Source organism: Pristiophorus japonicus, chromosome 11 (assembly GCF_044704955.1).
Source record: "Pristiophorus japonicus isolate sPriJap1 chromosome 11, sPriJap1.hap1, whole genome shotgun sequence".
In the NCBI taxonomy this organism is placed as follows: Eukaryota; Metazoa; Chordata; class Chondrichthyes; family Pristiophoridae; genus Pristiophorus; species Pristiophorus japonicus.
In genome coordinates this window covers 180979267-181002512 of record NC_091987.1, presented here as the reverse complement: position 1 = coordinate 181002512, position 23246 = coordinate 180979267, and the positions used below count along the sequence as shown (strand labels likewise).

At 45.4% G+C, this 23246-nt stretch overlaps 1 protein-coding gene across 3 annotated transcripts in view; it reads right to left on the bottom strand.

Annotated features, from left to right (window-relative positions):
• robo4 (roundabout, axon guidance receptor, homolog 4 (Drosophila)) overlaps positions 1-23246 on the bottom strand; it is a 133756-nt gene that overhangs the window by 57350 nt on the left and 53160 nt on the right. For all 3 annotated transcript variants that reach the window (XM_070894346.1, XM_070894347.1, XM_070894348.1), the window contains one exon: positions 15670-15791. In XM_070894346.1, coding sequence (XP_070750447.1) covers positions 15670-15791 — 122 coding nt within the window. The remainder of the gene's footprint in view (positions 1-15669; positions 15792-23246) is intronic.

Sequence of the window (23246 nt, the reverse complement as noted above, 5' to 3'; positions counted from 1 at the left end):
GAGTACGAGAAGAAGCTTGCAGGGAACATTAAGACGGATTGCAAAAGTTTCTATAGATATGTAAAGAGAAAAAGGTTAGTAAAGACAAACGTAGGTCCCCTGCAGTCAGAATCAGGGGAAGTGATAACGGGGAACAAAGAAATGGCGGACCAATTGAACAAGTACTTTCGTTCGGTATTCATTAAGGAGGACACGAACAACCTTCCGGATATAAGAGGGGTCAGAGGGTCTAGTAAGGAGGAGGAACTGAGGGAAATCCTTATTAGTCGGGAAATTGTGTTGGGGAAATTAATGGGATTGAAGGCCGATAAATCCCCAGGGCCTGATGGACTGCATCCCAGAGTACTTAAGGAGGTGGCCTTGGAAATAGCGGATGCATTGACAGTCATTTTCCAACATTCCATTGACTCTGAATCAGTTCCTATCGACTGGAGGGTAGCCAATGTAACCCCACTTTTTAAAAAAGGAGGGAGAGAGAAAACAGGGAATTATAGACCGGTCAGCCTGACATCGGTAGTGGGTAAGATGATGGAATCAATTATTAAGGATGTCATAGCAGCGCATTTGGAAAGAGGTGACATGATAGGTCCAAGTCAGCATGGATTTGTGAATGGGAAATCATGCTTGACAAATCTTCTGGAATTTTTTGAGGATGTTTCCAGTAGAGTGGACAAGGGAGAACCAGTTGATGTGGTATATTTGGACTTTCAGAAGGCTTTCGACAAGGTCCCACACAAGAGATTAATGTGCAAAGTTAAACCACATGGGATTGGGGGTAGTGTGCTGACATGGATTGAGAAATGGTTGTCAGACAGGAAGCAAAGAGTAGGAGTAAATGGGTACTTTTCAGAATGGCAGGCAGTGACTAGTGGGGTACCGCAAGGTTCTGTGCTGGGGCCCCAGCTGTTTACACTGTACATTAATGATTTAGATGAGAAGATTAAATGTAGTATCTCCAAATTTGCGGATGACACTAAGTTAGGTGGCAGTGTGAGCTGCGAGGAGGATGCTATGAGGCTGCAGAGCGACTTGGATAGGTTAGGTGAGTGGGCAAATGCATGGCAGATGAAGTATAATGTGGATAAATGTGAGGTTATCCACTTTGGTGGTAAAAACAGAGAGACAGACTATTATCTGAATGGTGACAGATTAGGAAAAGGGGAGGTGCAAAGAGACCTGGGTGTCATGGTACATCAGTCATTGAAGGTTGGCATGCAAGTACAGCAGGCGGTTAAGAAAGCAAATGGCATGGTGGCCTTCATAGCGAGGGGATTTGAGAACAGGAGCAGGGAGGTGTTGCTACAGTTGTACAGGGCCTTGGTGAGGCCACACCTGGAGTATTCTGTACAGTTTTGGTCTCCTAACCTAAGGAAGGACATTCTTGCTGTTGAGGGAGTGCAGCGAAAGTTCACCAGACTGATTCCCGGGATGGCGGGACTGACATATCAAGAAAGACTGGATCAACGGGCTTGTATTCAGTGGAGTTCAGAAGAATGAGAGGGGACCTCATAGAAACATTTAAAATTCTGATGGGTTTAGACAGGTTAGATGCAGGAAGAATTTTCCCAATGTTGGGGAAGTCCAGAACCAAGGGTCACAATCTAAGGATAAGGGGTAAGCCATTTAAGATCGAGATGAGGAGGAACTTCTTCACCCAGAGTGGTGAACCTGTGGAATTCTCTACCACAGAAAGTTGTTGAGGCCAATTCACTAAATATATTCAAAAAGGAGTTAGATGTAGTCCTTACTACTAAGGGGATAAAGGGGTATGGTGAGAAAGCAGGAATGGGGCACTGGAGTTGCATGTTCAGCCATGAACTCATTGAATGGCGGTGCAGGCTAGAAGGGCCGAATGGCCTACTCCTGCAACTATTTTCTATGTTTCTATGTTTCTATGTTTCTCAAACTGAATAAGCTGCATGAAGGCAACAAAATGGGAAAGGAGGAAATCAGCACCAGTCGGACATTTTTATACATTTGTTGGCTGGTTTGTTCTCCTTCATGTGAATGTGTGCAGTGCTTCACCAAAACCCAGCGATCAGCTCCGAGATCAGCCCCATTACCAGGCCAGAGTTCAGCCCGAGTTCAGCCCTGTTACCAGGCCAGAGTTCAGCCCCGTTACCGGGCCAGAGTTCAGCCCCGTTACCGGGCCAGGGTTCAGCCCCGTTGAACCAGTTTAAGGAGATATTTCATAACTCGCAACAAAAATTTATCCCAATGAGAAGGAAAGACTGTAAGAGAAGAGATAACCATGCATGGCTAACTAATGAAATAAGGGATGGTATCAAATTGAAAACAAAGACATACAATGTGGCCAAGACTAGTGGGAGGCCAGAGGATTTGGAAATTTTTAAAAGCCAGCAGAGAACGACTAAAAAAATGATTAAGAGAGGGAAGATAGATTATGAAAGTAAACTGGTTCGAAATATAAAAACAGATGAGAGTTTCTACAGGTACATAAAAAGGAAAAGAGTGGCTAAAGTAAATGTTGGTCTCCTGGAGGATGAGACTGGGGAATTAATATTGGAGAACAGGGAAATGGCAGCAGTCTTCACGCAATAGTGTACAATCAAGGGGCTATAGGTAGGGAGGAACGTAATACAATCACTATCACTAATGAAGTAGTACTAGGTAAAATAATGGGACTAAAGGTGAACAAGTCCCCTGGACCTGATGGCTTACATCCTAGGGTCTTAAGAAGTGGCTACAGAGATAGTGGATGCATTGGTTGTAATCTACCAAATTTCCCTGGATTCTGGGGTGGTCCCAGCAGATTGGAAAACCGCAAATGTAATGCCCCTATTTAAAAAAGGAGGCAGACAAAAAGCAGGAAACTATAGACCACATCTGTCATTGGAAAAATGCTAGAGTCCATTATTAAGGAAGCAGTAGCGGGTCATTTGGAAAAGCATAATTCCATCAAGCAGAGTCAACATGGTTTTATGAAAGGGAAATCATGTTTGACAAATTTAATGGAGTTCTTTGAGGATGTAATGAACAGGGTGGATAAAGGGGAACCAGTGGATGTGGTGTATTTGGTTTTCCAGAAGGCATTTGATAATGTGCCACATAAGAGGTTACTGCACAAGATAAAATGTCACAGGGTTGGGGATAATATATTAGCATGGATAGAGGATTGGCTAACTAACAGAAAACAGGGAGTCAACTTAAATGGGTCATTTTCCGGTTAGCAAATAGTGACTAGTCGGGTGTCACAGGTGCTGGGTCCTCAACTATTTACAATCTATATGAATGATTTGGATGAAGGAACCGAATGTAATGTAGCCAAGTTTGCTGTTGATACAAAGATGGGTGGGAAAGCAAATTGTGAGGAGGATACAAAAAATCTGCAAAGGGATATAGACAGGCTAAGTGAATGGCAAAAATTTGGCAGATGGAGTATAATGTGGGAAACTGTGAGGTTATCCTCTTTGGCAGAAATAATAGAAAAGCAAATTATCAATTAAATGAAGAAAAATTACAAAGTGCTGCAGTACAGAGAGACCTGGGGGTTCTTGTGCATGAAACACAAAAAGTTAGTATGCAGGTACAACAAATAATCAGGAAGGCAAATTGAATGTTGGCCTTTATTGCAAGGGGGATAGAGTATAAAACCAGAGAAGTCCTGCTCCAATTGTACAGGATATTGGTGAGGCCACACCTGGAGTACTGCGTACCATTTTAGTCTCCGTATTTAAGGAAGGGTATACTTGCATTGGAGGCTGTTCAGAGAAGGTTCACTTGGTTGACTCGGGAGATGAGGGGGTTGACTTATGAAGATAGGTTGAGTAGGTTGGGTTTTTACTCAGTGGAGTTCAGAAGAATGAGAGGTGATCTTATCGAAACATATAAGGTAATGAGGGGGTCAACAGGGTGGATGCAGAGAGAATATTTCCACTCATAGGGGAAACTAAAACTAGGGGACATAGGGCTAGACTTTCCTATCATTTTCGGCGGGTTCTCTGCGATTTTCTCGGCGGAACAGCTCTTTTTCTGCCCGGCGAAAGTTTCCCCCTTAGTTTTTCGGTGGTATCGCCCAAATCTGAAAACACCCGCCGGGACCAAACCGCCGACGTGCAACGCCGAGAGAATCGCCAGGGCATAAGTTTGGCCTCAACGGAAGCCCGTCCAGATCGCCGAGGGAACCGCCCTGTGGAAGCTGCTTAAACAGGGCGGTGGGTGAGTACTCTGCAAAGAAAGGCAAGTTAAAGGTTCCTTATTTATTTTTTAATTTTAAAACATCAATTAGGTGTAAAAGTGTCTTGGGAATGTTTTTTACCTTTTTATTTTATTGAACATTTTTTTTTCTATTTTTTCTCCCTCCCTAGGCCCAACCGATGCCTCGGACTAAATTTTTTAAAAACCGCCCGTTTTATTTAGTTTTGCCGTAACCGCCGAGAAAACCGCTGAGAATAAAGGTGCGAGGCCCATTTTCTTGCCGGGCGATTAGGTTTATTTAATTTTAACATAAAAGTGAAATTTTCGCCAGCGTTACTTACCAAACATTAGCATTTTTTCTGGGCAGGCAATCAGGTTTTGAGAGGCTCATAGGAAAGTCTAGCCAATAGTCTCAGAATAAGGGGCCGCCCATTTAAAACTGAGAGGAGAAGAAATTTCTTCTCTCAGAGGATTATAAATCTGTGGAATTATCTGCCCCAGTGAGCTGTGGAGGTTAGGTCATTGAATATATTTATGGCGGAAATAGACAGATTTTTGAGCGATAAGGGAATGAAGGGTTATGGGGAGCGGGCAGGGAAGTGGAGCTGAGTCCATGATCAGATCAGCCATGATCTTATTGAATGGCAGAGCAGGCTCGAGGGGCCAAATGGCCTTCTCCTGCTCCTATTTCTTATATGTTCTTATGTTACTGAACCAGAGTTCAGCCCCATTACCAGGCCAGAGTTCAGTCCCGTTACCAGGCCAGAGTTCAGCCCCGTTACCAGGCCCGAGTTCAGCCCCGTTACCAGGCCCGAGTTCAGCCCCGTTACCAGGCCTAACCCAATGCCTGTTGTGATCACGGACAGCAAGCAAAAGCTCAGACACATAGAGCAGGATAACATCAGGCTTAATTCTGGAATTTAGAGTGAAAACAGTGGGGGCAGAAAGGCGAAAAAGAGGGAGGAAATCCTCCTAGAAAAAATTTGTAAGAGACATGAGCTCCTTCTCTCATCCAGAGATTGCAACTCACGCCTATCACACTTCAGTTCAACTTATCGGCCTCTCCCCAGGCCCGAATTACAGAATCACAGCACATACAAAAAGGCACAGCTGCCTTCTATGTTTGGAATCTGCGCTCATTGATTGAGCTTGTTTACAAAATCCAGCTTTGAAGGCTTGGCACTCGAGATTGAAATGGAACACAATGGGAGAAATCTCAGGAATTTATACACCTGGAACAGAGCCCAGCCAATTAGAAACTTGCGGGCAAGCTGCCCACAATTTTCCAATGGTCAAAACCTATCTGGTTCACTAATGTCTTTTAGGGAAGGAAATCTGTTGCCTATATGCGGCTCCAGACCCACAGCAATGTAGTTGACTCTTAATTGCCCTCTGAAATGGCCTAGCCAGAAATTCAGTTGTAACAAACCGCTACAAGAAACAACCCTGCAAAGTCCTCCTCGCTATCATCTGGGAATTGTGGCAAATTGAGAGAGCTGTCCCACAGACCAGTCAAACATGAGATAGTCATACTCAGAGAATCATACCTTTCAGCCAATGTCCATCATCATCCCTGGTGGTGACACAGTGGTATACAGTCGGGAGGGAGTGGCCCTGGGAGTCCTCAACATTGACTCCAGACCCCATGAAGTTTCATTACTTCAGGTCAAGCATGGACAAGGAAACCTCCTGCTGATTACCACCTACCGCTCTCCCTCAGCTGATGAATCAGTTCTCCTCCATGTTGAACACGACTTGGAAGAAGCACTCAGGGTAGCAAGGGCACGGAATGTACTTGAGTGGGGGACTTCAATGTCCATTACCAAGAGTGGCTCGGTAGCACCACTACTGACCGAGTCCTGAAGGACATAGCTGACAGACTGGGTCTGCAGCCTAGTGAGAGAACCAAGACTAAGGAAAAACCTACTTGACCTCGTCCTCACCAATCTACGTGTCACAGATACATCTGCCCATGACAGCATTGGTAGCAGTGACCACCGCAAAGTCCCGTCTTCACACTGAAACCATCCTGCATCGTGTTGTGTGGCACTACCACCATAGTAAATGGGATAGATTAAGAACAGATCTAGCAGCTCAAAATTGGGTACCCATGAGACGCCTGTGGACCATTAGCAGCAGCAAAATTTTGTTCCACCACAATCTGAAACCTGTCATATCCCTCACTCAACCATTACCATCCAACCAGTCAAACAACCCTGGCTCAATGAGGAGGGCAGAAGAGCATGCCAGGAGCAGCACCAGTGGTACCTAAAAATGAGGTGCCAACCTGGGGAAGTTGCAACACAGGACTACATGCACGCTAAACAGCGGAAGCAACATGCTATACAGGGCTAAGTGATCCCACAATCAATGGATTAGATCAAAGCTCTGCAGTCCTGCCACATCCAGTTGTGAATGGTGGTGTTCAACTAAACAACTAACGGGAGGAGGCTGCTCCGTGAATATCCCCATCCTCAATGATGGTGGAGCCCAGCATGTGAGTACAAAAGACAAGGCTGAAGCATTTTCAAACATCTTCAGCCAGAAGTGCCGAGTGGATGATCCATATCGGCCTTCTCCTGAGGTCCCCACTATCACAGAAACCAGTCTTCAGCCAATTCAATTCACTCCATGTGATATCAAGAAGTGGCTGAGCGCACTGGATACAGCAAAGGCTATGGGCCCAGACAACATCCCGGCTGTCGTGCTCACAACTTGTGCTTCAGAACTAGCCGCACCTCTAGCCAAGCTGTTCCAGTACAGCTACAATACCTGACAATGTGGAAAACTGCCCAGATAGGTCCTGTCCACAAAAAGCAGGACAAATTCAACCTGGCCAATAATCGCCCTAACAGTCTAATCTCAATCATCAGCAAAGTGATGGAAGGTTTCACCAACAGTGCTACCAAGCGTCACTTACTCACCAATAACCTGCTCACTGACACTCAGTTTGGGTTCCGCAGGACTACTCGGCTCCAGATGTCATTACAACCTTGGTCCAAACATGGACAAAAGAGCTGAATTCCAGAGGTGAGGTGAGAATGACTGCCCTTAACATCAAGGCAGCATTTGACCGAATGTGGCATCAAGAGGCCCTAGTAAAATTGAAGTCAATAGAAATCAAGGGGCAATCTCTCCACTGGCTGGAGTCATAGGTAGCACAAAGGAAAATGGTTGTGGTTATTGGAGGTCAATCATCCCAGCCCCAGTACATCGCTGCAGCAGTTCCTTAGGGCAGCGTCCTCGGCTCAACCATCTTCAGCTGCTTCATCAATGACATTCCCTCCATAAGGTCAGAAGTGGGGATGTTTGTTGCTGATTATACAGTGTTCAGTTCCCTTTGAAACTCCTCAGATAATGAAGGAGTCCATGCCCGCATATAGTAAGACCTGGATGACATTCAGACTTGGGCTAATAAGTGTCAAGTAACATTCGCGCCACACAAGTGCCAGGAAATTACTATCTCCAACTAGTGAGAGTCTAACCTCCGCCCCTTGACAGTCAACAGCATTACCATCACGAATCCCCCACCATCAACATCTGGTCACCATTGACCAGAAACTTAACTGGCCCAGCCACATAAATACTGCAGCAACAAGAGCGAGTCAGAGGCTGAGTATTCTGCAGCAAGTGTCTTACCTCCGGATTCCTCAAAGCCTTTCCACCATCTACAAAGCACAAGTCAGGAGTGTGATGGAATACTCTCCACTCGCCTGGATGAGTGCAGCTTCAACAACATTCAAGAAGCTTGTTACCACCCAGTACAAAACAGCCCACTTGATTGTCACCTCATCCACCACCTTCAACATTCACTCCTTCCACCACAGCACACCGTGGCTGCAGTGTAGCAACTTGCCAAGACATCTTCGGTGCACCTCCCACACTCACAACCTCTAACACTTAAAAGGATAAGGGCAGCAGGCGCATGGGAGCACCATCACCTGGAAGTTACCCTCCAAGTCACACACCATATTGCTGTTCCTTCATTGGCGCTGGGTCAATATCCTGGAACTCCCTCCCTATCAGCACTGTGGGAGTACCTTCACCGTACGGACTGCAGTGGTTCAAGAAGGCGGATCACTGCCACCTTCTCAATGGCAATTAGGGATGGGCAATAAATGCTGGCCTTGTCAGCAACGCCCACATCCCAGAAACAAATAAAAAGACACACTGAAGTCAATTCAGGGCCCCTATCTTACTCTCTGCAGATGTCGATCGAACGTTTCTGCAGTTCCAGCATTTCTGTTTACTTGACTTCACTAAAGTACTTAGATGGAGATATCCATCTTCATAACAATTAATGTAGCAATGGTAGTGATTAAAATATGCAGTGCATTTATGCTCCCCCCCCACCCCCAAGGCTTCTGCAAATGTTTAACAAAAATTCAGTAATTGAAGTATCTGCATGTGAAGTACAAGGGCTTACTGCCCATAACCAGCAGTCACCTGGGCATGGAACCAATCAAGGATTGGCAGACAGTTGCTATGGAATGCAGCTCTGCCCACTGTTCATCATCTTCTTCACTTTGCTGAAATGAAGACCCATCGCATCGGTTCTATTGTAGCTGCATTGGGCCTCGGGATTGATGCATCTCCCTTTCTGTCCACCTCTTAAAACTCAAGCTAGGGTTCACTAATTTCTCATTAACCACATTATCGCATCTTCTTCGCTATGCTTTTCAGCCCTGGCGATGTTCTGCAATATGGGCTTTGGCACTTATTTATTTATTGGCCTGTATTATTTTGTTTCTGATGTTAGTTTCCTGGAACAGTGCCTTCCAAGGACACCTGCCAACATTCAAAGAGGTTCAAAATAAGTTACCAGGCATGCTGTTCACAGAGTCCTGAGGCATTGCCACAGATACTCAGCAGAATTTAAACTAGGTGGCAAATGCCCAACTTTGTGTTCAAGTTCATCTGGTGGGGTGTGTGTGTTGTATATATATGATATATCTATATGATATATGTGTTATATGTGATATAATCATCATCATCATAGGCGGTCCCTAGAATGAGGATGACTTGCTTCCACATGAGTTCACAGATGTTTCAATGAAGGACCCAATGTTCGTGTCCTGAACTCCAATTGAGGGGGTGGAAGATGCCTGTTCGTGGATTTTTTTAACGTGTGGTGACCGTTACACACCAGCCACCACACGGGCTTGACAGAGCTAGGCCTTTATCCAGTAGCAAGGGTTAACCAGGACGACTGGAGACCTGCTCTGCTGCACGGAGCTAGTGTGCACATATATCGCACTGTGGGCTGGTCCGTGCTGTCCCTGGGCCCTCAGCTCTTCTGGGCCCCGCACCCTCATTCGCTGCACCTCAGCCACAATTTCTCACCGTTCCTCTGCCACAAAAACACTCGCCGGACCTCCATCATGATCTCCTGCCATACCTTTGCACCAAACATTCACAGAACCTCCGCCACGATCCCTCATCGCTCCTCCACCCCAATCACTGATTGCAAGTCCGTAACGACCTTCGCACTCCTCTGCTGTACCAGGGCCCAGCTGATAGTCCTGCCCACACTCCAAACGGCCTGGTGATGTGACCCAGTCACCCACCTCAAAGCCGTCGCACATTTGTGTCAGATTGTGCTGGAAGCTTCAGTGGCATGCTCCAATTCGTGGGCTACCCCAACCTGTGTTAGAACATCTCCACAGGTCGGAGCTTCAAATGTGATATATGGTATATATGATATATATGGTATATTAATCGACAAGGCATCAGGTTGTGTGGGACAGATTGGATGGACCATCAGACTACCTACCATTTCCCACTAATACAATTAACACTAACCCAAACAGGCTTGTTGCTGATGTGTTTCTGGAGAATGTCCGGAGAAAGCATTAATCCAAAGCGCCATCAGTGAAAGGAAGGTCCATTATTTTAAATGTTTCTATAAGATCACCCCTCATCCTTCTGAACTCCGACGAGTAAAGACCCAGTCTACTCAATCTAGCATCATAAGGTAACCCCCTCATCTCTGGAATCAGCCTAGTGAATTGTCTCTGTACCCCCTCCAAAGCTAGTATATTCTTCCTTAAGTAAGGTGACCAAAACTGCACGCAGTACTCTAGGTGCGGTCTCACCAATACCCTCAGAACATAAGAACATAAGAACATAATAATTAGGAACAGGAGTAGGCCATCTAGCCCCTCGAGCCTGCTCCGCCATTCAACAAGATCATGGCTGATCTGGCCGTGGACTCAGCTCCACTTACCCGCCCGCTCCCCATAACCCTTAATTCTCTTATTAGTTAAAAATCTATCTATCTGTGATTTGAATATATTCAATAAGCTAGCCTCAACTGCTTCCTTGGGCAGAGAATTCCACAGATTCACAACCCCCTGGGAGAAGAAATTCCTTCTCAACTCAGTTTTAAATTGGCTCCCACGTATTTTGAGGCTGTGCCCCCTAGTTCTAGTCTCCCCGACCAGTGGAAACAACCTCTCTGTCTCTATCCTGTCTATCCCCTTCATTATTTTAAATGTTTCTATAAGATCACCCCTCATCCTTCTGAACTCCGACGAGTAAAGACCCAGTCTACTCAATCTATCATCATAAGGTAACCCCCTCATCTCTGGAATCAGCCTAGTGAATCGTCTCTGTACTCCCTCCAAAGCTAGTATATTCTTCCTTAAGTAAGGTGACCAAAACTGCACGCAGTACTCCAGATGCGGTCTCACCAATACCCTGTACAGTTGCAGAAGGACCTCCCTGCTTTTGTACTCCATCCCTCTCACAATGAAGACCAACATTCCATTCGCCTTCCTGATTACCTGCTGCACCTGAAAACTAACTTTTTGGGATTCATGCACAAGGACCCCCAGGTCCCTCTGCACCGCAGCATGTTGTAATTTCTCCCCATTCAAATAATATTCCGTTTTACTGTTTTTTTTTCCCCAAGGTGGATGACCTCACATTTTCCAATGCCAAACCTTAGCCCATTTGCTTAACCTATCTCAATCTCTTTGCAGCCTCTGTGTGTCCTCTACACAACCCTCTTTCCCACTAATCTTTGTGTCATCTGCAAATTTTGTTACACTACACTCTGTCCCCTCTTCCAGGTCATCTATGTATATTGTAAACAGTTGTGGTCCCAGCACTGATCCCTGTGGCACATCACTAACCACCAATTTCCAACCCGAAAAGGACCCATTCATCCCGACTCTCTGCTTTCTGTTAGCCAGCCAATTCACGATCCATGCTAATACATTTCCTCTGACTCCGCGTACCTTTATCTTCTGCAGTAACCTTTTGTGTGGCACCTTATCGAATGCCTTTTGGAAATCTAAATACACCACATCCATCAGTACACCTCTATCCACCATGCTCGTTATATCCTCAAAGAATTCTAGTAAATTAGTTACACATGATTTCCCCTTCATGAATCCATGTTGTGTCTGCTTGATTGCACTATTCCTATTTAGATGTCCCGCTATTTCTTCCTTAATGATAGCTTCAAGCATTTTCCCCACTACAGATGTTAAACTAACCAGCCTATAGTTACCTGCCTTTTGTCTGCCCCTTTTTTTAAACATTAGCTGCTTTCCAATCCGATGGCACCTCCCCAGAGTCCAGAATTTGGTAGATTATAACAAATGCATCTGCTATAACTTCCGCCATCTCTTTTAATACCCTGGGATGCATTTCATCAGGACCAGGGGACTTGTCTACTTTGAGTCCCATTAGCCCATCCAGCATTCCCCCCCTAGTGATAGTGATTGTCTCAAGGTCCTCCCTTCCCACATTCCCGTGACCAGCAATTTTTGGCATGGTTTTTGTGTCTTCCACTGTGAAGACCGAAGCAAAATAATTGTTTAAGGTCACAGCCATTTCCACATTTCCCATTATTAAATCCCCTTTCTCATCTTCTAAGGGACCAACATTTACTTTAGTCACTTTTTTCCGTTTTACATATCGGTAAAACTTTTACTATCTGTTTTTATGTTTTGCGCAAGTTTACTTTCGTAATCTATCTTCCCCTTCTTTATTGCTTTCTTAGTCATTCTTTGCTGTCGTTTAAAATTTTCCCAATCTTCTAGTTTCCCACGAACCTTGGCCACCTTATACGCAATGGTTTTTAATTTGATACTCTCCTTTATTTCCTTGGTTATCCATGGCTGGTTATCCCTTCTCTTACTGCCCTTCTTTTTCACTGGAATATATTTTTGTTGAGCACTATGAAAGAGCTCCTTAAAAGTCCTCCACTGTTCCTGAATTGTGCCACCGTTTAGTCTGTGTTTCCAGTCTACTTTAGCCAATTCTGCCCTCATCCCACTGTAGGCCCCTTTGTTTAAGCATAGTACTCTCGTTTGAGACACTACTTCCTCACCCTCAATCTGTATTACAAATTCAACCATACTGTGATCACTCATTCCGAGAGGATCTTTTACTAGGTGATCGTTTATTATTCCTGTCTCATTACAAAGGACCAGATCTAAGATAGCTTGCTCCCTTGTAGGTTCTGTAACATACTGTTCTAAGAAACAATCCCGTATGCATTCTATGAATTCCTCTTCAAGGCTACCCCATGCGATTTGATTTGACCAATCGATATGTAGGTTAAAATCCCCCATGATTACTGCCGTTCCTTTTTCACATGCCTCCATTTTCCCCTGATTATTGTCCGCCCCACCGTGAAGTTATTATTTGGGGGCCTATAAACTACGCCCACCAGTGACTTTTTCCCCTTACTATCTCTAATCTCCACCCACAATGACTCAACATTTTGTTCATTAGAGCCAATATCATCTCTCACAACTGCCCTGATATCATCCTTTATTAACAGAGCTACCGCAACTCCTTTCCCTTCTTGTCTATCTTTCCGAATCGTCAGATACCCCTGTATGTTTAATTCCCAGTCTTGGCCCCCCTGCAACCACATTTCTGTAATGGCCACCAAATTTGTGCCGTCAACTCATTTACTTTGTTTCGAATGCTGCGTGCTGCGTGTTTTAATACTAGTTTTTAAACCATGATTTTTAGTTTTGACCCCTCCTGCAGCCCCTTTATATTCATACATATTGTCCCTTCCTATCACCTTGTGGTTTATACTTACCCCAGTGCTACTCTGCTCTGTTGCCTCCTGCCTTTTGCATATTTTTTTGGGGTTCTGTTCATCTGAGCTCTCACCCATTCTAACTAGCTCAGAGCCCTCTCCTGGGTTCCCATCCCCCTGCCAAGCTAGTTTAAAACCGTACTATCAAAACCACCCGTGAGAACATTGGTCCCGTCTCTGTTGAGGTGTAACCTGTCCGACTTGTACAAGTCCCACCTTCCCCAGAAGCAGTCACAGTTGTTCAGGAAACTAAAGCCCTCCCTCCTACACCAACGGGAGAGTGGAGAGCACCAGTTCCAACTGTCACATGAGAGAGAGAGTGGAGAGCACCAGTTACAACTGTCACAGGACGGGAGAGTGGAGAGCACCAGTTCCAACTGTCACAGGAGAAAGAGTGGAGAGCACCAGTTCCAACTGTCGCAGGACGGGAGAGTGGAGTGCACCAGCTCCAACTGTCGCAGGACAGGAGAGTGGAGAGCATCAGTTCCAACTGTCGCAGGTGAGAGAGTGGAGAGCACCAGTTCCAACTGTCACAGGACGGGAGAGTGGAGAGCACCAGTTCAAACTGTCACAGGACGGGAGAGTGGAGAGCACCAGTTCAAACTGTCACAGGACGGGAGAGTGGAGAGCACCAGTTCCAATTGTTGCAGGAGAGAGAGTGGAGAGCACCAGTTCCAACTGTCACAGGACGGGAGAGTGGAGAGCACCAGTTCCAACTGTCACAGGACGGGAGAGTGGAGAGCACCAGTTCCAACTGTCACAGGACGGGAGAGTAGAGAGCACCAGTTACAACTGTCGCAGGAGAGAGAGTGGATGGTGAACTCACTCTCTCAAGATACAAGCAAAAGGTTACAATTTACATGCCCAAAGACCAGTTGTCTTCTGCTGAAGTACTCTGACCAGATGGGGGTGTATCTACTGCTGGATGTATTTTCTGGCAAAACATAGTAGTTTGTTTCTGTGGATTCTGGTGTGAGCAATGTCTAGTAGGGCAACTCCGAGGCAACTGGGAACAATTGGGGAAGAAGCCAAGAACGCCACTTGTCTTGAGTAAGCAACATCTCTCAGTCTGAGCTCACAAAATACCTTCTGTGTCACCCCCAAAACTGGCCCAAAATTGCAACGACCTCTACCTTTCTTGTACTGCTGGATGATGCAATACACTTCAGATCAAGTCGCCTTTATGCAAAACCAAACTGATGTAGTACAGGTACAACGTCTCAAATCCGACTGTCTGAAAATCGGAATTGTCCAAAAACCGGACATTTTTGAGAAAATCCCATTTGATTTCAGTAAAATAAAATCTGAAATTATTGTCCAAAAACTGGCGGGCCGGACTAGTGATCGGCTTCACCGCTATGTTTTAAATGGCATGCAATCGGTCCGAGTCATGCCGACTGACCCTCGGCCCGGCCCGACCCAACCTGACCTATGCCACCATTAGTACTTTGTCCGTCTCGGTAGCATACGTATGCTCTTAGTTTTCTTGTCCGAAATTCGGAAAAATCCGAGAATCGGTATGGTCTCGGTCCAAGTTTGCCAGATTTGACTCGTTGTATCTGTAATACTAAAGAAAGATTTACTGTGGAGACTCTACAGAACATTGTAGACATTCTGCAGATTTGTGAATGAATGAATTGCTTCTCAGATGTCCTAAAAGCCTCACCAAACTGTGAATAGTCACAGTGATTTTTTTAAGTTGAATATTCTGCTGTAGATGAATTTGGAATGATTAGTGTTATATATGCATGTCGATGATGTACTGTAACACTAGACCTGAATGTACCTTCACCCTGTATATACCATACCTGTACACCAGAGGGTGCTGCTGCTGGAGACCTAATGGTTACTTGTACACTGTAGGTAACCAAGTATAAAAGGGAGCTCACCTCTTGGTGTCCTCACTCTAGGAGCTGCAATAAAGGGCTACAGTCTGTACAGTTTAAGTGCCATATCCCTGCCTCTTGGAGTCATTAACAGAGTGCCTACATACAACAATTAGAAAAAAGACCTCCTCAATGTTACCATCTCTTTCACATATTTCAGCCATTACTATACCACGACTTTTTGTTTTACCTCATCTTCTCTTCTACTCTATTCAATTCTGCACTGTGACCCTTGGTCCTTAACCCAGGTACATCATATTGAAAAGCTGAATGGCAAATTAAATACCTGGATACCCTTCCTGTCAAACATTTGATAAAAGTCACACACCTGAACTGTTCAACGAGTGCACAAATACTGCAAAGCTGTTAGAAGACCGAAGACAGTATAGTCCTTCATATCAACATTAACTGGGACTGCAGGACAAGCAACTCCTGCAGAAGGCTTTCTTGGAGGCTCACAAATTCCCAAGGCGCAATTTGATCTGAATTTTCAGGTTTCTGTAACCCTTCCCGAATACCCCGCTACACATTCCATTCTTATGCGTTATGTAATCCTACCTTGTAACCTTTAATGATGCCGTTGTGGGACTCAGGAGGAGGAGGCTCCCAGCTGACCACAATGCTGTCATTCCTATTTTCTGTCGTCGCAATAATAACACTGTGAGGAGGAGCATCCGGGACTAAACATGAAACACAAGAGATGGCAGATTGAGAGCAAATCCCAAGCACTCACATCTAAGCTACAGCATCACGGGGTCAAAATTCGCTTTCTCGCGCCGTCCGTTACCGCCGGAGTGGGATGGCAAACGGACGGCTAAGTTCTTACCGTCAGCAACGACCGGGTTCCTTGGCTGGCGGACAATTTAGTTGGGCAGTGGGAGCGGCACCAAGACATACAGCTGCGCGCTCGGCCGCCACCCGCATGGTGATGTCATTGAGCATGCAACGCTCCCCTGCCATCACCCCTGAGAAATTAGTTGAGTATGGTGGCCTTACCGGCCGGAGTCCGTACAGCCTGGGAAAGGTGGTGGGACATCGGGGATCCCGGGTCGGGAGGGTTCAGGAATCAAGGTAAGTGGTGATGTTTATTTTTTTTCACTATTTATGTATTAATGGGACCAGTGGGTAAGTGTAGGTGTGGGTAAGGGAAAGTGTTGAAAACTTTTTTTTTTTGCATTTTATTTTCATCACTCATGCCGGCAGCCTACCGAGGGGAAATTCGGTCGGCCTCCTGAAATGCCACTCCATTGGCGCCCGAGGGGGAGTGTGCAATGCCACATTTAGCGCTGATTTTTGGGTGGCAAAACTGAATTTTGCAGTTTGAGGCGGCACCTACCGCCAGATGTTAACATCGGTGTCACCGCCTCAAAAACGACAGGACAAAATTTCAGCCCCTAAACATCTCACAACCCACTTCTATCCATAAAATATTGTAATGGTTTAGCAAAGGAACTCTACCAGATGTGAGAGAGATGTCTTGTAGGCCCCATTTGAAAGGATCATGTTCGACTCCAGTGTTTCACTGACATTTACTCGAGGGCCTCAATACTGAACAAAGACAATTCACCATCACCTTCTCTCGTCAGCGATGGCCACACCCCGAGAATAAATAATGTTTAAAAATGTAATGCTTGATGGTCATTCTCAGGAAGGCTCCAAAACACTAACATTGAATACCAGCACAGACACGATGTGCCGAATGGCCTTGTGTGCCGTAAATTTCTATGATTCTATAAATGATGGAATGCATGTCCACACCCACATTCTGCTCATGGTGAGTCCTGATTTCAGTCACTGAGTGTATGCCAACAATCTGCCCACAGGAAAGGGGAACACACCCTCCAGGACAGATATTGCTGCTAAAATTAGGCCTGTAGCATCAATCTTTACTTTCTCTATAGACACTGGGATAACCCTATCCTCTTACAGAACTTTCTTGCTTTCTCTGCAAGAGAAGTAAAATGGACAGCACTGAATTCCAGCTCGAGTGATATCCCACAACCATGCATAGAAAGCCAGGCACATGGAAAGATAGAACTTACATCAAATTGCGAGGAGAAATATCAGGTGCAACGTGATGATGACCAGATAATCTGTTTTTGTGATGTTGGGTGTGAGAGAACTACCCTGCTCTTCTTTGAATCGTGCCATGGGATCTTTTAAGTCCATCCGAGATGGCAGACAGGACCTCAGTTTAACTACTCATCCAAAAAAAGGGTACAGGTGCGACGTCCAAAATCTGGAGTTCCGGAATCCGGACTCCCCCGCCTCAGCCAAACCACAGCCCCGCCCAGCCTCGGCCCAACATCATCCCCACCCTCCCCTCTAGCAGGCTGTAACTAGTAGGGTGCCGCAAGAATCGGTGCTTGGGCCTCAGCTATTTGCAATCTATATCAGTGATTTGGATGAGGGGACCAAGTGTAGTGTATCCAAGTTTGGCGACAATACAAAGTTAGGTGGGAAAGTAAGCTTTAATGATGATGCAAAGAAGCTGCAAAGGGATATAGACAGGGTAAGTGAGTGGGCAAATGGAATATAATGTGGAGACGTAGAAACATAGAAACATAGAAAATAGGTGCAGGAGTAGGCCATTCGGCCCTTCTAGCCTGCACCGCCATTCAATGAGTTCATGGCTGAACATGCAACTTCAGTACCCCATTCCTGCTTTCTCACCATACCCCTTGATTCCCCTAGTAGTAAGGACTTCATCTAACTCCTTTTTGAATATATTTAGTGAATTGGCCTCAACAACTTTCTGTGGTAGAGAATTCCACAGGTTCACCACTCTCTGGGTGAAGAAATTCCTCCTCATCTCGGTCCTAAATGGCTTCCCCCTTATCCTTAGACTGTGTCCCCTGGTTCTGGACTTCCCCAACATTGGGAACATTCTTCCTGCATCTAACCTGTCTAACCCCGTCAGAATTTTAAAAGTTTCTATGAGGTCCCCTCTCATTCTTCTGAATTCCAGTGAATACAAGCCCAGTTGATCCAGTCTTTCTTGATAGGTCAGTCCCGCCATCCCGGGAATCAGTCTGGTGAACCTTCGCTGCACTCCCTCAATAGCAAGAATGTCCTTCCTCAGGTTAGGAGACCAAAACTGTACACAATACTCCAGATGTGGCCTCACCAAGGCCCTGTACAATTGTAGCAACACCTCCCTGCCCTTGTACTCAAATCCCCTCGCTATGAAGGCCAACATGCCATTTGCTTTCTTAACCGCCTGCTGTACCTGCATGCCAACCTTCAATGACTGATGTACCATGACACCCAGGTCTCTTTGCACCTGCCCTTTTCCTAATCTGTCACCATTCAGATAATAGTCTGTCTCTCTGTTTTTACCACCAAAGTGGATAACCTCACATTTATCCACATTATACTTCATCTGCCATGCATTTGCCCACTCACCTAACCTATCCAAGTCGCTCTGCAGCCTCATAGAATCCTCCTTGCAGCTCACATTGCCACCCAACTTAGTGTCATCCGCAAATTTGGAGATACTACATTTAATCCCCTCGTCTAAATCATTAATGTACAGTGTAAACAGCTGGGGCCCCAGCACAGAACCTTGCGGTACCCCACTAGTCACTGCCTGCCATTCTGAAAAGTCCCCATTTACTCCTACTCTTTGCTTCCTGTCTGACAACCAGTTCTCAATCCATGTCAGCACACTACCCCCAATCCCATGTGCTTTAACTTTGCACATTAATCTCTTGTGTGGGACCTTGTCGAAAGCCTTCTGAAAGTCCAAATTTACCACATCAACTGGTTCTCCCTTGTCCACTCTACTGGAAACATCCTCAAAAAATTCCAGAAGATTTGTCAAGCATGATTTCCCTTTCACAAATCCATGCTGACTTGGACCTATCATATTACCTCTTTCCAAATGCACTGCTATGACATCCTTAATAATTGATTCCATCATTTTACCCACTACCGATGTCAGGCTGACCGGTCTGTAATTCCCTGTTTTCTCTCTCCCTCCTTTTTTAAAAAGTGGGGTTACATTGGCTACCCTCCACTCCATAGGAACTGATCCAGAGTCAATGGAATGTTGGAAAATGACTGTCAATGCATCCACTATTTCCAAGGCCACCTCCTTAAGTACTCTGGGATGCAGTCCATCAGGCCCTGGGGATTTATCGGCCTTCAATCCCATCAATTTCCCCAACACAATTTCCCGACTAATAAGGATTTCCCTCAGTTCCTCCTCCTTACTAGACCCTCCGACCCCTTTTATATCCGGAAGGTTGTTTGTGTCCTCCTCAGTGAATACCGAACCAAAGTACTTGTTCAATTGGTCCGCCATTTCTTTGTTCCCCGTTATGACTTCCCCTGATTCTGACTGCAGGGGACCTACGTTTGTCTTTACTAACCTTTTTCTCTTTACATATCTATAGAAACTTTTGCAATCCGTCTTAATGTTCCCTGCAAGCTTCTTCTCGTACTCCATTTTCCCTGCCCTAATCAAACCCTTTGTCCTCCTCTGCTGAGTTCTAAATTTCTCCCAGTCCCCGGGTTCTCTGCTATTTCTGGCCAATTTGTATGCCACTTCCTTGGCTTTAATGCTATCCCTGATTTCCCTTGATAGCCACGGTTGAGCCACCTTCCCTTTTTTATTTTTACGACAGACAGGAATGTACAATTGTTGTAGTTCATCCATGCGGTCTCTAAATGTCTGCCATTGCCCATCCACAGTCAACCCCTTCAGTATCATTCGCCAATCTATCCTAGCCAATTCACGCCTCATACCTTCAAAGTTACCCTTCTTTAAGTTCTGGACCATGGTCTCTGAATTAACTGTTTCATTCTCCATCCTAATGCAGAATTCCACCATATTATGGTCACTCTTCCCCAAGGGGCCTCGCACAACGAGATTGCTAATTAATCCTCTCTCATTACACAACACCCAGTCTAAGATGGCCTCCCCCCTAGTTGGTTCCTCGACATATTGGTCTAAAAAACCATCCCTTATGCACTCCAGGAAATCCTCCTCTACCGTATTGCTTCCAGTTTGGTTAACCCAATCTATGTGCATATTAAAGTCACCCATTATAACTGCTGCACCTTTATTGCACGCACCCCTAATTTCATGTTTGATGCCCTCCCCAACATCACTACTACTGTTTGGAGGTCTGTACACAACTCCCACTAACGTTTTTTGTCCTTTGGTATTCTGCAGCTCTACCCATATAGATTCCACATCATCCAAGCTAATGTCCTTCCGAACTATTGCCTTAATTTGCTCCTTAACCAGCAATGCTACCCCACCTCCTTTTCCTTTTATTCTATCTTTCCTGAATGTTGAATACCCCTGGATGTTGAGTTCCCAGCCCTGATCATCCTGGAGCCACGTCTCCGTAATCCCAATCACATCATATTTGTTAACATCTATTTGCACAGTTAATTCATCCACTTTATTGCGGATACTCCTTGCATTAAGACACAAAGCCTTCAGGCTTGTTCTTTTAACACCCTTTGTCCTTTTAGAATTTTGCTGTACAGTGGCCCTTTTTGTTTTTTGCCTTGGGTTTCTCTGCCCTCCACTTTTCCTCATCTCCTTTCTGTCTTTTGCTTTTGCCTCCTTTTTGTTTCCCTCTGTCTCCCTGCCTTGGTTCCCATGCAGTTATTCACTTTAGTCGGAAAAATAGAAAAGTAGCATATATTTTAAACAGACTGGGAAATGTTGGTATTCAGAGGGACCTGGGTGTCCTTGTACACAAATCGCAGAAAGTTAACATGCAAGTACAGTAAACAATTAGGAAAGCAAAAGGATTAGAGTATAAGAGTAGAGTCTTACTACAACTGTACAGGGCCTGTATAGGGCCTTGGTTGACCACATGTGGCATGCAGTTTTGGACTCCTTATCTAAGTTGCCACTAGTTACAGCCTGCCAACCCGAAAATGACCCGTTTATTCCTTCTCTCTATTTTCTGTCCTTTAACCAATCCTCAATCCATGCTAATGTATTACCACAGGGACTGTGGTTCTCGTATTGGACTGTTTAGCCACCTAAGGGCTCATTTTTGGAATGGAAGCAAGTCTGCCTCGATTCCGAGGGACTGCCTATGATGATGATTACCCCAATCCCATGAGCCCTAATTTTGGGTAATAATCTCTTGTGTGGCACCTTATCAAATGCATGCCTTAGAAGGAGTGCAACAAAGGTTCACCAGACTGATTCCTTGGTTGTGGAGATTGTCTTATGAGGCGAGATTGAGTAGACTAGGCCTATATTCCCTAAAGTTCAGAAGAATGAGAGGTGATATTATTGGAACAACTGGGCTAGATTTTCGGTGCTGGTCATTTCGGGGCGGTAAAGTTTGCGCCGGGAAATGATTTGCGCCTGCAGCCACAAAATTTGCCATCTGGGCTCCAAGTGTGGAGCGGAGCGCTAATGGAGGCATTGTACACCTCTTTTAGGACACAAGGCTGGCTGAGCAACCGAAAATCCATTGCTAAAGTACCGGCATTAGAGAGCCCCAAGAGAGTTTCCCTTGGTGGAGAAAAAGCACCCCACAAAAAACATTCCCAATACCTTGCCCACCCCACATTTAGGATAAATCGCAAAGATAAAAATAAACAAAACAATCAAACTTACCTCATTGATTACTTACTTCCCTCACCGCCACCAGGACAGCTCTGACGGCCTGGTTTGCCAGGCAGTCCCACTACGGGGCACTAGAACGTCAGCGTCAATCAAAAATCGATGCACTATTGAAACTGGTGGTATTCCATACTGGCTCAACACTCCCGGGCGGTGCTGCTCAGCGCACCCATAAAACTGGCAACTAATTTCCTGGCAAGGCGCTGGGAGCTGGCCGCCCGCCCAGAAACTATCCTCGCTGTCCGGGGGGTGGGGGGGCAAACAGAGGCAGCAACATTGGGAAAATCTAGCCCATAAACATTTTTAAAGGATAGATGCTGGGAGGATATTTCCCCTGGCTGAGGAGTCTAAAACCAGGGGTCACACTCTCAGAATAAGGTGTCGGTCATTTAGGACTGAGATGAGGAGAAATGTCTTCACTCGGAGGGTGGTGAATCTTTGGAATTCTCTCCCCCTGAGGACTGTAGATGCTCAGTCATTGAGTACATTCAAGATAGAGATCGATAGATTGTTGAACACTAAGGGAATCAAGGGATATGAGGATAGTGGGGGAAGGCGGATTTGAGATAGGAGACCAGCCATGGTCTTATTGAATGGCGGAGCAGACTCAAGGGGCCGAGTGCCCTGCTCCTGCCCCTATTTCGTATGCTCTTATATTCTTAATAAGAACATAAGAAATAGGAGCAGGAGTAGGCCATATGGCCCCTCGAGCCTGCTCCGCCATTTAATACGATTATGGCTGATCCAATCATGGACTCAGGTCCACTTCCTGCCCGCTCCCCATAACCCCTTATTGTTTAAGAAACTGTCTATTTCGGTCTTAAATTTATTCAATGTCCCAGCTTCCACAGCTCTCTAAGGCAGCAAATTCCACAGATCAACAAACCTCAGAGAAGAAATTTCTCTTCATCTCTGTTTTAAATGGTAACGGCCCCTTATTCTAAGATTATGCCCTCTAGTTCTAGTCTCCCCTATCAGTGGAAACATCCTCTCTGCATCAACCTTGTCAAGACCCCTCATAATCTTATACGTTTCGATAAGATTACCTCTCATTCTTCTGAATTCCAATGAGTAGAGGCCCAACCTACTCAACCTTTCCTCATAAGTCAACACCCTCATCTCCAGAATCAACCTAGTGAACCTTCTCTGAACTGTCTCCAAAGCAAGCATATCCTTTCGTAAACATGGAAACCAAAATGCATGCAGTATTCCAGGTGTGGCCTCACCAATACCCTGCACAACTGTAGCAAGACTTCCCTGCTTTTATACTCTATCCCCTTTGCAATAAAGGCCAAGATACTTGCTGTACCTGCATACTAACCTTTTGTGTTTCATGCACAAGTACCCCCAGGTCCCGCTGTACTGCGGCACTTTGCAATCTTTCTCCATTTAAATAATAACTTGCTCTTTGATTTTTTTTCTGCCAAAGTGCATGACCTCACACGTTCCAACATTATACTCTATCTGCCAAATTTTTGCCCACTCACTTAGCCTGTCTATGTCCTGTTGCAGATTTTGAGTGTTCTCCTCA